The 15,474-nt window shown below is 41.0% G+C and overlaps 1 protein-coding gene across 1 annotated transcript in view; it reads right to left on the minus strand.

Annotated features, from left to right (window-relative positions):
• MYH9 (myosin heavy chain 9) overlaps positions 1 to 15,474 on the minus strand; it is a 70,666-nt gene that overhangs the window by 13,975 nt on the left and 41,217 nt on the right. The window contains exons 10-23 of the mRNA XM_030961008.1: positions 14,382 to 14,477; positions 13,187 to 13,305; positions 11,935 to 12,087; positions 10,671 to 10,844; positions 9,725 to 9,898; positions 9,024 to 9,138; positions 6,470 to 6,663; positions 6,011 to 6,132; positions 5,578 to 5,647; positions 4,425 to 4,585; positions 3,578 to 3,686; positions 2,457 to 2,588; positions 1,613 to 1,819; positions 389 to 526 (exon numbers count right to left, since the gene is read on the minus strand). Coding sequence (XP_030816868.1) covers positions 389 to 526; positions 1,613 to 1,819; positions 2,457 to 2,588; positions 3,578 to 3,686; positions 4,425 to 4,585; positions 5,578 to 5,647; positions 6,011 to 6,132; positions 6,470 to 6,663; positions 9,024 to 9,138; positions 9,725 to 9,898; positions 10,671 to 10,844; positions 11,935 to 12,087; positions 13,187 to 13,305; positions 14,382 to 14,477 — 1,964 coding nt within the window. The remainder of the gene's footprint in view (positions 1 to 388; positions 527 to 1,612; positions 1,820 to 2,456; positions 2,589 to 3,577; positions 3,687 to 4,424; positions 4,586 to 5,577; positions 5,648 to 6,010; positions 6,133 to 6,469; positions 6,664 to 9,023; positions 9,139 to 9,724; positions 9,899 to 10,670; positions 10,845 to 11,934; positions 12,088 to 13,186; positions 13,306 to 14,381; positions 14,478 to 15,474) is intronic.

Raw genomic sequence — 15,474 nt, forward strand, 5'->3', positions numbered from 1 at the left:
TCTCAAAGAAAGAAATCCGTTCAGAATCACAAACAGAATTCAAATAAATTTAAAGTTGAATTTAAATGAAAGATATGATACCCCTTTCAAAACTGAAAGGGAAGTCTGTTTATAAAATAACTTGATACTGATTGGCATAACAATGCATCAGAAAATGTTTGCTCATGGATCATTATTTAGTGAAAGTTATTTACATATCATACAATACTGACTGTTGAGAATACAGGCAGGCAGCTACTTTCAAAACTTCAGGTCAGAATTCTCAAAGACAAGACTGAATTAATTAGTAAGTTTCCCTGTAATAGGGAAAAGGTCAACCTGGAGTGGCTTTCTCCAAGAGAAGCACCAGGGCATCTTTAGCATGTGCAAGATGATGTGGGAGTCTTACCTTAGCCAATTTGAGATTCTGATCTTCCAGAACTAGCACATCTTCTTCCAATTTCTTCAATTTGGCCTCTGTGGTCACTTTTTCTAGCTGCAGCTTCTGCCTTGCACTTTCCTCTTCCTCAAGCTGCTCCTCTAGTTCCTTCACAACACCCAAAGAAAAGCAAGGTATTTGTCAGTGCTGCTCACCAATGCATGGAACAGTACAGTAGCAATACTAGAACGGAATGTTTCTTCACCCTTCCTTCCTGGTATTATCAGTAGGTCCTAGACTGATATCTCTGCCATGACTTAATGCAACATACTGCATGCCAATTAACAAATTTTCTAGCAGAATAAGCAATGCTGTTTTGCAAAGAATACTACCATTCCGTAAAACAAAGCAAAGATTTGTCTAATTGTTTGAGAAGTGGCCATCACCTTCTGTCAGAACTCAGCACATCCCTTCGGATGTCCAGAGTTGCCGAGGACCCCGTTGGGGGGCTCGGAGACCCTGGCATGCTGCCCAGAACACCTGGGGATTTGATTTTGACCCTTGGAGCAAGTTACCAGCTTTGTATGAGAACGTGAAAGCCACACAGGTTTGAATGGTGTAATAACAAAGTATTCACAGGGTGAAAATGTAGATTTTAGGATTTTTGGTATGGGGGTTATGGGGACAAGATGGAGGAATGAGGGCGTGCCTAGTCTTTCTTCTTTCTTCTTCTTGTTCTCCATTTTCTGCAGTGATGTTGGCACTTGGGGATTGGTTTAGAGTAGAAGTGCACTGTCTAACATAGGTGGTAGGTATTGGGAATTAAGTGTAAATATGATATACGTAGTTTGTAGTATAAAAGGACGACACCGCGTTGGGGGCGGTCAGAGTGCTCGTGGCTGCCTTGCTGAGCAGATCTCGGCTGGGCAGAAAGAAAATTTTATAGATAAGAATTAATAAACAACCTCAAGACTGAAAAGAGTCCAGACTCGTTCTTCAGTTGCACGGGCTGAAGCAGAGACATCCTACGCATCTCGGGGCAGCAATTATCAACAGCAACCCGAGAACCTTCAAGAATGGAACAGCTCATTCCAGACAGCCAACTGAAGCCTCAGGCTCAGCACCAGAACTGCTGCGTTCTACTGCTGTTTCCACACCTTCTCTCTTTCATCTCCCTCCAAGCTGAGGCAGAAGAACCACTCTAACCCTCACTATCCTCTTTACTGACAAGAGACAGCATTCCTAAGGCATTACCTGGATATTCTGCTGCATTTTCTTCTTTTCGGCCTGCAGATGTTGACACCGTTCTTCCTCTTCCTCCACCCTTGCTTCCAGATCATGACATATCTCCTCCAGCTCTTGTTTCTTGGCTGTCAGGCGAGCTCTTATCTCCTCAGCTTCAGCACACAGTTCGGTTTCTGCTTGCAACTGTTCCTGCAGCTGCATCTTCTCTGCCATTAGCTACATTGGATGCAAAGACACAAATAAGACAAGCTCCAATTTACCAAAGCACTTAGCAATGTGTGTTAAGTAAAGTTCTGTGCTTCTCTGTTCCACAGTTAGTTTTAAACATTGCAGCAGTTCCCCACTGTTAACCAAAAGCAATCAAAACAGTTTTAAGTGTGTGCTCTCCTTCACAAATCAGGAGCTGCAACCACAAATTATTCACAAATTTCTCAAGACCACATCCATTTGAAATACAGATATTGTCAATTTCCACTTCAAAAGTAACAAATAATTATCAGCTCTATGGGAAAAAATGAGCCCTGCTCCCACCTTCTGTGTTCTCAACAAAAAGGATTCCATTAATGACAAGACTGAGTTCAACCAGCTTGCTCTAACACTCGGCGAAAGGAGACTTTTTTTCCTATAATGGCTACAGAAGGGCAATACGTAGTCACTGTACAAAAAAGACCTGCTACAGGAAATGAGATGCAAGAAGGGCAAAGGAAAGTGAATAAAAGGCAGCCAAATAATGTTCCAGCAATTTGGAATCCTGTAGTTTGTCCATCAGACCAAGAAAGCAAAGGAGGTGCTCTCAAGCAGTTGGACAGCCAGAGAGAGAAAAATTTTTACACATCAGATTTACAAAACTCACCTGGGCCTGGAAGGTCTCCATCTCACTCAGTCTATTTTCTGCAGCCAGCTGCTTCTCCTTGACCTTTATTAGTTCTTCTTCCTTGGCCATCATCTCCTCCTCCTGTCTGCTCACTTGCAGAAGGGGCTTCACCTGAAAGGGAAATCAAGGGAATGAGATGTGTATGAGGATTAACAAAAACATGAAGAAATGCTCTAGTACTTGAGAGAAGCATTGACTAAAATAACAATATTAGGTAAGTTTCTTATTTGAAGGACTAATCAACTGTTTTGTTGGGGGGGAACACTGGGGGAATTATACAGAACTAGATACCACCTACTCTGCCAATAGCACACTTTCTGCCAGTCCATTTATTCTCCTCCAGGATGGGATGCATCAGGAAAGGGTTCAGTAAATTCCAGACCCTCAAGGATTAAGTAGTAATTGTGAGAGAATAAAAAAGCTGCCATACAATAGGGAAATTCATAGGTAAGTCAATGTCATATAAGGGGACTTCTGTAAGGTTTTTGGCATGGTACCCCAATGTCTCTCTCTCTAAACCGAAGAGATATAGACTTGATGGGTGGAGTGTTTGGTGGTCAAAGAACTGTCTGGGCTGAATCTGGAGGAGGATTCTGCCCCTCTTCTCCGGTGAACCCCACCTGGAGTGCTGCATCCAGGTCTGGGGTCCTCAGCCCAGGAAAGATATGGATTTGTTAGAGTGGGTCCAGAGGGTCACAAAAATGATCAGAGGGCTGGAGCACCTCTGCTATGAAGACAGGCTGAGAGAGCTGGGACTGTTCAGCCTGGAGAAGAGAAGGTTTCAGGGAGACCTCAGAGCACCTGTCAGTACCTAAAAGGGGGTTCACAAAACAGAGGGGGCCAAACTTGTTAGGAAGGCTTGTTGTAACAAGAAGGTAATGGTTTCAAGCTAACAAGGAGTCGATTTGGACTTGATACAAGGAAGAAGTTTTTTACAATAAAGGTGGTGAAACACTAGAACAGGTTTCCCAGAGAAGCAGTGGACAGATGCCCTATGCCTGAAAACATTCAAGGTCAGGTTGGATGGAGCTCTGAGCAAACTGATCTAGTTGAAGATGTCTTAGTTCATGGCAGGGGGATTGCAAAGGGAAAGCTCTTACCTTGGTGAAGAGCCTCCACCACTGCCAGTTCCGCAGTTTCAGATAGGCAGCACAGTTCCTCTGAAGCACTTTCATAGCTGTCAGCTGCTGCTGGCGCTTGGCAAAGGCTCTGCAAAGCAAGTGGAGATAAGACAAAGGAACCCAGAGCAGCACACAATTCACACCATCCAGCCTTTTCTTAGATACTTCTGTGTTTTTTCTTTAGAAGGTTCCCTCCCAAAAATGATCAGTTTCCAGTGAACTTCCTCTTGATTTTCATCTTTTTTTTCTGCTCACATAAGAGTGGCTCGTTTTTCCTTAATCCAATTTCCTATTTTAACAAAATTTCCCTTATGTCTTCTACTCTGAAAAGCTTTACTATCTTCACTTCCAAGAAGGGAGATCTGAAGCAGAGGTGTGTTTTCCCACCAAACTGACAGGTACTACTTTTGATCTTAGAACTGGACCAATTGAAGCCCTACCTGATAACTTAAGAGAAACCCCACACCTCCTGTATCAGTACCATACTAAGACATTTCCATTTGCACCTTCACAGCACTTCTGTCAAAAACTTAATCTGCTGCATAGCATTCCTACAGAGAAGAACAGGCTTTACTGCTCAGGTAGTTTCTGGGATACAGCATACAGAGATTCTTGCAAGTGCCAGAAGTCAGGCATTACAGAGATGAGAAAACCCTAAAAGGTCGTTGACTGTTATATACAATAAATAAATCATGACCTTTCTGACAAAAAGTAATTTCTAGATGTAATTACTTCTTTTTTTGGAAGATAAATTTGTGCTTGAATGGGAGAAATACATATTTATGATGAAATACACGATTATGACTTCAAAAATCACTGTATTTACTTTCTGGCCAGGTAGCCTCTGCAACATGCTTGGAATCCAATGATGACATCTGTGATCTTCAGGTCTCTCTCTTCTTCAAGATGAGCAAGGACTCCAGCTCTGAAAAACACTTTACTCTGTCCAATTCTGTAAAGGTTGGAATCCAGCTCCAATGCTTTGATCTAAAAAGAGAGAGAGAAGAATTCATGTCCTGCAAAGACTGTTTCATCTGAAACATGACAAAACCTATTTGTGGCTCGTGGCTCTAAGACAGCCCTTCTCTACAATGCGCCACTCAGGCAAACCAAAGCTGCCAACTCCCAACAAATTCCTGGCCTATCCCAACTAGAGGAGCTGAAGCTCAGCCAAGCACAGCATCAAATGGAGGTAATCAGAGACAGAAAATATGACAGAAAGCATAATTTAATATCACATGAAGTATTAAGAATATAAGTATGCTGTGAGGAATGCATGTCTAGTCCTGAGAGCCCTCTTCCTTTTCTAGAAGAAACACATCTGTTGATCCTTCCTATTTACTTTTTCTCAATCCTATCTTTGTCCAAAAAAGACACCCCAGCCAAACCTTCCTTTCATGGATTTGCTGCCAATGCTTAATATTAGCTAAGCTAGGAAGAATCAGCTGTATACTCAGAATATTCTGTATACTCTATATACTTACAGAATACTCCTATAAGACAGAAAAGTGGGAATCCCGTATGATCAAGCTCAATTCAAGCCTAATCATCAAGCTAGAGCCAAAGCTTTCCCTTTGAAGCAGGCAATTCCACAGAAACTAATTGGAGCCTTTGCTGAAAGCATTTGTCAGCAGCAGGCCATTACAAAAAGTTTACTGAAGCTCATACTTTAAGCCTGTGCTAAAGATAGCATTAATGCTTCTGAGCATTTTGATTCTGTGAATACTGCTGGCATCTCAAAGTATGCATCTGTGGAAACAGAAAGGACCTCCTGCCTAGGATTATTGAATCTCATGCCAGACAAAAGCCTCCATCCATGAAGCCAAGAGGAAGCTTTTTGCACCCTTTTCTCAGACAAAACATTTGACTTTGGAATTTTGGTCTGTGAGTACAAGTTATTTTTAGCATGCACAACTCCAACTTTTAAACCACACCCATCTAGTTAATTCTATTCAAGTACAGTTTCTGGGATGCTTTACCATCAGCACGCAAGCCTGCTTTCCATCCATAAATCCTTTGGGAATTGCATTTGGAGTTAAGATTTCATATCTGAAAATGAGAAAGCATCAGACTAGTCACACAAGTGTATTTGAAAACAACAAAACAAAAGAAATCAGTATGCATTCCTATGCCATTGTGAGGTCAACAGTTTTTCAAAAAACACTGCCCCTTTAGACAGCAGAGAATGAAGCAGCGGCCTTGGACATGGTCCTCTATGCCTCACCTTAACTACACCCTTACTGGAGAAATCAAAAATGCTTTTGGGAGGCTTTCTGCCAGGGCATACCAAGGTACAGATGTGTTGTCTTTGCTAATTTTTCAATCTAGTTGCAATAAAAGACTTCCACTTTTGTACTTCCGTCTTAACTTTGTCAGGCCAAAGACTGCTTCAGATTCTTTTCTAGGGCTCACCTTTGTCTGAATTCCTGGAATACAACTCTGTTGGGGAAACCTTGACGACAAATACGGATTCCCTCCAGTACTCCATTACAGCGAAGCTGGTCAAGGACCAAGTGGGGGTCCAGTTTTCCAGCCTAGTGAGGAAAATGTATATTTTATGAATACCACAAAGCTTTTACAAAATGGGCTTACGCCCTTGCCTCTCCCCCTCTCTTTCTTGTAAAGCAGCCAGTTCTCTCTTTTCCAGTTAGAAGCAATGGAAAGCTTTTATGCAACCTTAAGAACTGCAAAGATCAGTCCCCACAATTTTAGTAAGCATACAGTTATTTAGGATGACCTTAAAAAATACCCTGAGAAAACAGGGCCTCATCCAGATCTCTTGCAAAACCTGACAAAAGCCATCAACCCAGCCGCACGCCCCAGGAAGCCCATGTAAGAATGCATGGGCTGTGCTGATGTAGCTGTCTTTACCTTTTTCTCATGGTTGGGGATAATGCAACGGACGAAGTTGGGGTTTGTGTTCCTCAAGGTAGCCATCAGCTTAGCCAGCTGTTCTTTGTAGAGCTGTCCCACTGTCCGGAACATTCCCTTCCTGGTTTTAAACGCCCCTGGCAGTGCTGTATCTGACATACCAGCTACCTGATCCAGCCCAACAATACGGTCCACTAGAGAGAGCACAGGAAAGAGCATTAAAATCATCCCACAAACAAAGGAAGCCTTGGGACATACAAAGAACATCTGGGTAGAACAGGATAAATGAGAGGAGCTGCAGGATCCTTTTTGCTTCATCTCTACACAGATGTCGACTCCTGTACAAAATTTGTGCAGGGATAGGAGCAGGAAGGAAAAGAAAGCATCAGCTCACTACAGGAAGTTTGAGTGATGGAGTCAAACTTAATCCCAAACACATTCTACTGATGCCCTGGATGGCAGCACTGGAAGAGCAATCTAGAAGTGAGTTTCAGACGCTTCTACTTGCTTAGCTTAGAATGAAAAACAAGAGCTCCAGCTGCTAGCCCAGCAGAGTCAACTGTTAGTTAACTCTGATCCAGGAGGGGCCACAGATAGAGAAAAAGCCCAGCTTCACTCTTGCATTACAGGGAGGACTCTCTTAACCAATAATCAGAAAAGTCATATCTACTTGTAAACTGAACAAGCACAGTAAAAGGCATGACAAAACCCAAACCTCAGGATACCACTGCTTGAGCTGTTTTTGGAGTACAAGTATTCCATGAAACAGACATGAACAACAGCACTAGGAGAAAGTCAGAACTCCCTGCCCCAAGTTTCTCCACTATGCCACAGTGACATCCAAGCATTGATGAAACCATCACCTTGATGAATGGACACCACAGATGTTTTTTTTTTTTTCCTCAACAGAAGTCAGTTAGATCTAGCTAGTCAGCTAGATAGTAGCAGGGGCAAGAAGAAATTGAAGTTTACTTTTTCCCATTGCTTTTCTACATAGAGATAAAAATTCACCCATCCAGCAAAAACCAACTGTATCACTAGAAATTTCCACACTTCCAATACACTTTTATTAAGGGCTTCAACCTACTCTTCACCACCTTTAGTGGTTGGCTGATGTCTACACTCAGGCTCCCAATCTTCACTTCAGAAATTACACCAGCTTGTGCTCAACTGTCTTCTGATGAAAAAAAAAAACACAGCTGCTAAGAGACACCCTATAAAAGAATAGGCTAGAAAGAGTATTCTCATCTACAGCTAATATTAGCTAAAAACTGTTCACTTCTAGAGCAGCTGTTGGAATAGGGTCAAGGTGCCTTATCAGAAAGAAAAGAAGGCTGTTACTAGATGACATCACAGGGAAGTCCACAGAAGTGCATCCCAGGCTGTGGCTGTGCCAATATTCTTAATCTTGAGCCCTGCAATGTACTTCAGGATAGTGAAAAGGACAGCCACTTGCAAAAGAAGATCTATCTAAGAACAATAAATGAAAACTGATATGCTGTGGTTAGCTGACATTTCAAGCCCCAAAGTAGTCTTACACAGCAAAGGCCTTGTTAGGTACAACTTGCTGATGTCCATTTTTCATCCAAGATGAGTCTCTTTGCCAAACCCTCTTTTCAATTATCAGCTGCTGAAGTGAAATCCTAGTACTAAAACGAATGTTAACCTGGAATTCAGTTTCTATGCAGCCTCAGAAATCTTCCTTCCATATCTTGCAAGAAATACAGCTGTGCTAGCTCTACATTCAAACAGTTAACAGGGATTTGTTCCTACTCAAGTTGTGCAAGAGCAACTCTAAGCACCTGAATGTGTGTGTATTTTTGTATCCACTTTCAAGGTGAGTTTTACTTTTGTTTCAAAGTCCATGAGGAGCTACTAGCACAAAGCAGAGGAAATGAACAAGAAAGACAGGCAGGTATGACAAAGGGACAAAGAGAAGTTAACGGAAGCATTTCTTGCATGGCTCTAGGATGCATCACACACATGACACGACAGCTGCGATTCTCAGTCACCTGGTTCTAGATGAAGAATAGGAAAGTGTTGATAGAAATAGGCTCTCTGAACCTTCTGCATCTCTGCAACAGACAGAGACGTCAAAGAAAACCTACCACAGAAAGTGACAGTAACAGTAAGACTCAAAACCAGATAAAACCCAGAGAAGATAGAGTAAAATACTGAACAACACTGCAGAAAGGGCACACTTAGTTGCAGGATTGAAAACAGATTCCACTTCAGATCTTGAGTGTTGCAGCTATACAAGCTGCTGGCTCATAATGGTGCATTCATATTTTATCCCAGTATTCCTCACTTTGAGACAGAATTGCTATACATGCAGCAAGTTTAACAGAAGTTGATGCAAATGAACCTTTCTCTTGAGTTACAGTGAACTTTTAATGAAATGCCATGATCTAAGCAAAGGATGTTCCAGGTAATGCTCATCTTGGTGGCTTAGTCTTCAGGGGAAAAAAAACAAAACAGCTCATCACAGGTTTTTGATGCTCAAGTTTTTCACACAAAAAAGAGCAAACAAATGAAATGCAGTTTAATTACATACCATCTTTCCACAGCTCAGACACAAACTTATCCGATGACTGGTGCAGAAGAGTGGCGATGTTATCGTTCAGTGGATCCATGTTCTTCATCAGCCATTCGTCTGCCTTGTAATCCACCTGGAGAAGATAAACACATCAAGAAGATTGGGATGGGCAATTTTCTGCAGCCCAGTATCCAACAACATCTGGCACAGTCTAGAAAACTATCACCAAGGTTTGCACAACAACAGATTACCTAACCATTCCTGGATTTACCATCTAAGTAAGCACACCTATGAATTTCCAGCCCTTACAAAAATGTGCATGTTCTGTTCTGCCAGTAAAAGGAATGGATTTGCAATGCCAGTTTGTACCATCCGCAGTGTCACACAAAAAACAGCTGCATCAGCATTTTTGGTGATGAAGTCTTGATGCAGGTTTCCTCTGAGCAGTACCTCCAGTCTCACCAAGTCACACAGAACAAATTTAAATTGCTGTCAGTCTGACATGTCTTGAACTATAAATATAGATAAAATTGCAGGCAAGTTAGGCCTCCTTAGACCCTGTAAGCTTCTCAGCAATGGAACACTTTCATGAAATCTTCTGATGGTTTCTCGTAGGCAACCATTTTGGTAAGTAGCCATTTCTAAGTAGTAATGGTTATGAATTAATCATTCCAACCTTCACATTTTAGTTATTAATTATTTAGTTATTAATTCTTTACCTTGCCAGCATAGTGTATGATACAGAAGTCAGCTTTGTCTTTCAGCTGTTTTGGCTTCTGAAATTTGGGATGGGTGCCTTGTTCTTGAACAACTTTTTCCACAAAGCTTTTGTCTGTTGCTTTTGGGAACCAGCACTCTTCATCCAGCAGAGCCAGTATACCAGGAGGCCCAGCCTTAAAGAAGGGAAACATCAAAACATCATTAACTACATGACTACAGCAATAATTAACACCTTTAGATGGCTAGAGGAGGAAAAAAAGAACTAAGCCTGATCCACATCACATTCACCTCTTGTGTGATATCAGTTAAACTACTTCCATTGTAATATAAATTGTTAATAGTTCTTCAATATCCTCATCTGAATTCTGACCATTTGTATGAGAAAAATCTCTTATGTGACATTTGTCTAGGTTGGGTTTTTTTGGAAAAGATATTTTTTTATTACAAGAAATATTATTATACGGTTCTCTAAATATATTCAGGTGTCTAAATGCAAAAGGCCATAGCAGAAAGTTTCACAAACTAGTCCTTACTATTGGAACATCTATTATGAAATTTGTAAAGTCTTAAGTTTCATTGGAGCAAAATGAAAGCAACAGAGTTCACAGCTTCTCATCACACCTGTAGTTAAGTAAGGAAGTTCACACTACTCATGGCAAGGTGCACATACATCTAGCACCATGCAGACCTACACAAGTGAGGACAATACAGTGAGAGGGAAAAGTGGCCAATTAGATCCATTTTCATGCAGTCTTTCCTACAGAACTGATACTAACAGCCCTATTGGTGACACACTTTCATACAAAGAAGAAACTGTTCACTCCTGCTTCTAATCATACTAGAGTATCAGTAGATGATAATAAAAGCTAGAGGGCCAGAGATGATATCCTCAATGACAAAATCAGTGCAGCCATTTCCTGTTGGACAGTAAAACAACAGACTTACCGGCTTCTCTATGAGGTCAATGCAGGGCTGCAGGTCCAGGCCAAAGTCAATGAAATTCCACTCTATGCCCTCCCTCTGGTACTCCTCTTGCTCCAGAATGAACATGGTGTGGTTAAAGAGCTGCTGCAACTTTTCATTCGTGTAGTTAATACACAGCTGCTCAAAGGAGTTCAGCTAATGAAGAAAAAAGCAGAAAGATGTTTGAGCAATTGCTTGTGAAGACACACCTAGCGTCCTACCAGCACAGAGGATCATGTCTGTGGTTCAGGAATCTAAGCTAGAGTGGGGCAGACAGTCCACTGTCAATAACCCCTTTGGATATGAACTGCCTGTTCTGTCACATGCCACTGCACACTGCTGTAATCCCTAGGGAAGTTCATACACACTGGTTCTCAGACTTTGCAAAAGAATGTTTAGCTGTAAACAGCAAAAGAGTTACTGCAACTACTTAACCCGGGACAAGAAAGGACTCTGGTTTTCTCACAAGTGCAGAGCCAGCAAGTCCTCTTCATAGGAAGAAGCAGACACAGAAGCCTGAAGACAAATTTCTAAAACTGTGTGGACTGGAACCAGAGTCCCTTTTTAATCCTCATAAAAAATCAGAGCAAGGAAAGTGAGAGAAATTTCTATAAAATTTCCAGATTTCTTCTGGAACGGTAAGGACAAGGTTAATAATCCACAGTGTATTTTTACGTTTGACCACGCAAATCATAATGCGGCTTCTAAAGAAAGTGGTCCTGTTCTAATTCCTCCCTATTTAATAATTCCTAACTATGTTATTTCTTCTCCTCTTCTTTTCATGAGATCCAGCAACTGTGAAGCCAAAGGTATACCAACCAATAAGAGGGAGAAGGAAAAAAAATACCCCCCAAAACACAACCAACAAACAAACAAAAAAAACCAACGTCAACTTTTCTGTGTCTCAGTTTTCTATTTCATTAATAAATGGTCCAATTCATTCTGCAGCTGTTCATGAGTTAGACCCAGAGTAACATAACACAGGTTGACAAGAGCTGCCTTGCTGGGATAACGGTAGGATACTTCTTTTTTGATGGCAGTCTGTGGCTGCTTCAGATTATAATGCAAACCACATCCTAAAATTATTTAATAGAATCCCATAACAGTTTGGCCTAACAGTTCCCCTTTTTGTGGGCTTCACATCCTTATCAAGAATGTGTTATTTTCCAGTTGTAAAACTATTTCCTTCTGCGGTCTTTGCTCCATATTAAACTGTGCTGAGTGCAAGGACCTGATATCTCCTTACCTCAAAAATCTCAAAGCCAGCAATGTCAAGGATTCCAATGAAGGAAGCACCCTGTCTCTTGGTCTTGTCCAAAGCCTTGTTGATGCGCATAACCAACCACCGGAACATCCGCTCGTAAGTGGCTTTGGCCAGTGCTTCAATGGCAAAATCAGCCTAAACAGCAAACACATCAACATCAAAAGCTGCATTATAAACCAATGAAAGGCACAGATTACACTGTTTCAGGATCTAGCAGCACAACTGTAGTCTGACATTTTCTCTCCACCAGGAAATTCACTGAATAAGGCTTATTTCAATTTATTCCAAATGAAAAGTAGATGGCATAGTGATATTCCATATACAAGAGCAAAGAATTTGTCTCTAAATTAGTGTGTCAAAACCAAATTTCAGGATCCTACCTGCTGTAGGAAACAAGAGCTGGTACTAAAGAAAGAAAAACTATGCCCAGTCACTCCCAAAGACTGTAGTAACATGGAGTATTTCACAGGCCCAAGGAAATGAACTTAAATTCTTTTGTAACTTTGGATTTATGAAGCCAAATCCCTCCCTGCCACTACCCTACCTGTGTTTGACACAAATACTACATGTAGTAAGAAATTACACATCAAAAGGGACAAGCAGCATGGAAAGGCATCCTCTGACTTTTTCCAGACTTCAATCTCTTACCAATCCCTTCCATGTTACATGTTTCTTTATTTAGAGGATAATGCTGTGTTCATAAAGAAGCCAGGCAATGAGTAAGCACAGGGGTTTGCTCCATTCAAGCAGGCCATGAGCTCCTAGGTCAGGTTTCATTTACAGCACAACCAATCAAGAGTGTTACAAAATTTCCAATCAATTTCAAGGGTGAGCAGCAAATTCTTCTATCTTAGTAGCTGACCCACTCAAAAATAGTGCTTTCTGAATTGCACCAACTTGAAAATGTCACCCTCGCATACCACATTGAAAGTACTAACTCCCTAGGGACAACCAGCCACCAAAATTGGGGGACTTGAGCTCTCTTTCTTTTTGTTTTTTTTAAGAGAAAAAGTGCTGAGGGACAGGGTGAATTCTATCTTTATACAGATTATATGAACAAACAATATATTATGCTAGAAGCAATATATTATGGTACAAAGTTCGAGTGTGCTTGCCATACATTGTAATCATAAAGATGGTTAGTAAACACTACAGAAACCTCTGATACATTCATTAGCAGTGCAGCAGTAAGATTAGAGACCAAAGTACTCATTCATTTTTTGAGAATGCCTACTTGTTCTTTGGTCTGAGCTTTCTGGACATAATCTCGTCCAACCTTGATGCGAGGAGTCAGGATACCTCTAGTGAAATCTGTCACGTTGATACCCAAAAGGTGAGACACCTTCTGAGCAGCTAAAAATGGTAAGAGGAAACAAAAAGATTCATATTACTATGTTTTTCTCACAGAAAGCAAGAGAAAAAGAAAAACATTCTGACAACTGTCTTTAGAAAAGTCAGGAAACAGCTTACAAAAAACATTAAATGAAGAACAGGTTGCTGAGACAAAATACCTTCCTAACCAAAAAAACACTCTAAAAAAACCCTCTTGCAATCCATACTACAGTTTACTGAGTTTCTCCGGAAGCCACTAGAGTATATTTGAAGTAACAGCCTCATACAACTAAATTGTTACACAGAAGCTTTAGAAAGGTCATTGTCTGTAATCAATCTAAAAATACATCAGATAATGGATTCCTAATCAAGCTAATTGTTCTGTCTTCATCTACTGATTAGTCATTGAGACAGCTCTGTATTCAGATTCAAGATCCAAAACCCAAACAGTTTATTCTCCTTCTTAAAATGGCATTTAGAGCATATTTTAAATAATAACAGCCAAAAAAAAAACCCCTTAGTGATAAATTAGCAACATCTGCACTTCTGCAGTGCATCTACAATGAAGGTCTAAGAGTTAAGTCTTCCAACAAATAGTCTTCTATCACGTGAAGCAAGGCACTATTTACACATTCAACAACAGGCAGTGCAATTAAAATATGGACACGTGCTTTTATACCCACCATAAAACTATCCACCACCTTACTCTTACCAGACTACCTACAAAGGCAGCAAAGAACATTCCTTAAAATCTGATAATATAGGTTTGAAGGAGCAATTACTGTAGCTTGTTTAAAACACACACTCCACACATTCAGTAGAGTAATCCTTTTCATCTGTTCATGGTGTGTACTTCCTGCCTAGCCCTGCCACAGGAACAGTGTCACATTCCTGCCCGTGGGTGGCTGCAAACACACGCCTGGCGGAACACTGTGTATTTGTATGGGACACGCCAGCTCCTCTGACAAATAATTCACCCTGCGGAAAAATAGGGCTCCAGCATTCCATACATATTGCAATACATTCTCCCCCTTGCAAGAACTTCCTGTAGGCTTTTTGCTGCACTTTTCTTCGGTGTGGGGCAGGAGATTGGTTACCTGTATTGTCTGGCATAGAGGCTTGGTCTGTGTTACGTTCCTTCTTGAAGACTATGTTGCCAAGTTGAAGAACACCCGAGATAACCTTCAGCAGACCTTTTAAAATAGTAATAATAATAACAGCTTAGTGTCAGATATCACCAAAATGTGACACAGTTATCCATATTATCCAGTTATCTTTCCTAACATGGTAAAGAGGCCCATCTCAGCATCCCAAAAATCCTTTTCAGATTTAGGAAAAAACACCACAGGTTACTCCTCTAAATGACTCCCATTCAGGACAAAGCACTTGCCTTGTCATTCCTATGCAAGACTACACAGCCTAGAAATTTACCTATTCTCAACATCTCTATAAAATAGTGAGAGACAGGACTGAGGGTAAAGTGCCACCTACAGCAACTGTGTTTCTTAATAAAACACTTTTTTCTCTGCTTGAGGATATAAACTCATGCAAAGAATTCATACTCAGTTTTCCTCAACAGTTACTGTTGAACAAAGGAAAGAGACAGTTAAGAGTACACCCCAATTAAAGATTTTGTTTCCTTAACCCTGTAACACTTTCAGTTCCCTGACCAAGATCTGTAGTCCTTACAGACACACATTATAAAGTACACAAGGCAGCAGGATGTGGGCGAAAGTGCCTGTACCGTAACTATTACTAATTATATGCTGAAGCACCCCACCCCATTGCTAATGACACATTCATACTCTTCAAATGATGCACGTCAAAAAAGCCAAACTATCAGATGCCAAGACAGGGAAGATGGTGTCAATTCAGTTTTCACCACATATCAAAGCTCATTGCATAATAGCTTCCAGTTGCCTTGAGCAAAGTAAACTGCCAGTCACTTGAAGGGGATCTTCTAATAAAGGTATTTTTTCCCCCCAATTTCTACTTGTTGATGCTGATTTTGGCTGGGGTAGAATTAATTTTCTTCACAGTAGCTGTTATGGGGCTGTGTTCTGGATTTGTGCTGGAAACAAGCGTTCATAACACAGGAGGAGGCTGGGGGTGCACAGGAAGATGGGAAAGGACACAGCCAGGACAGCTGACCCCAACCTACCCAAGGGATATTCCATACCACATGGCATC

The sequence above is a fragment of the Camarhynchus parvulus genome, chromosome 1A, assembly GCF_901933205.1.
Source record: "Camarhynchus parvulus chromosome 1A, STF_HiC, whole genome shotgun sequence".
Classification (NCBI taxonomy): domain Eukaryota; kingdom Metazoa; phylum Chordata; class Aves; order Passeriformes; family Thraupidae; genus Camarhynchus; species Camarhynchus parvulus.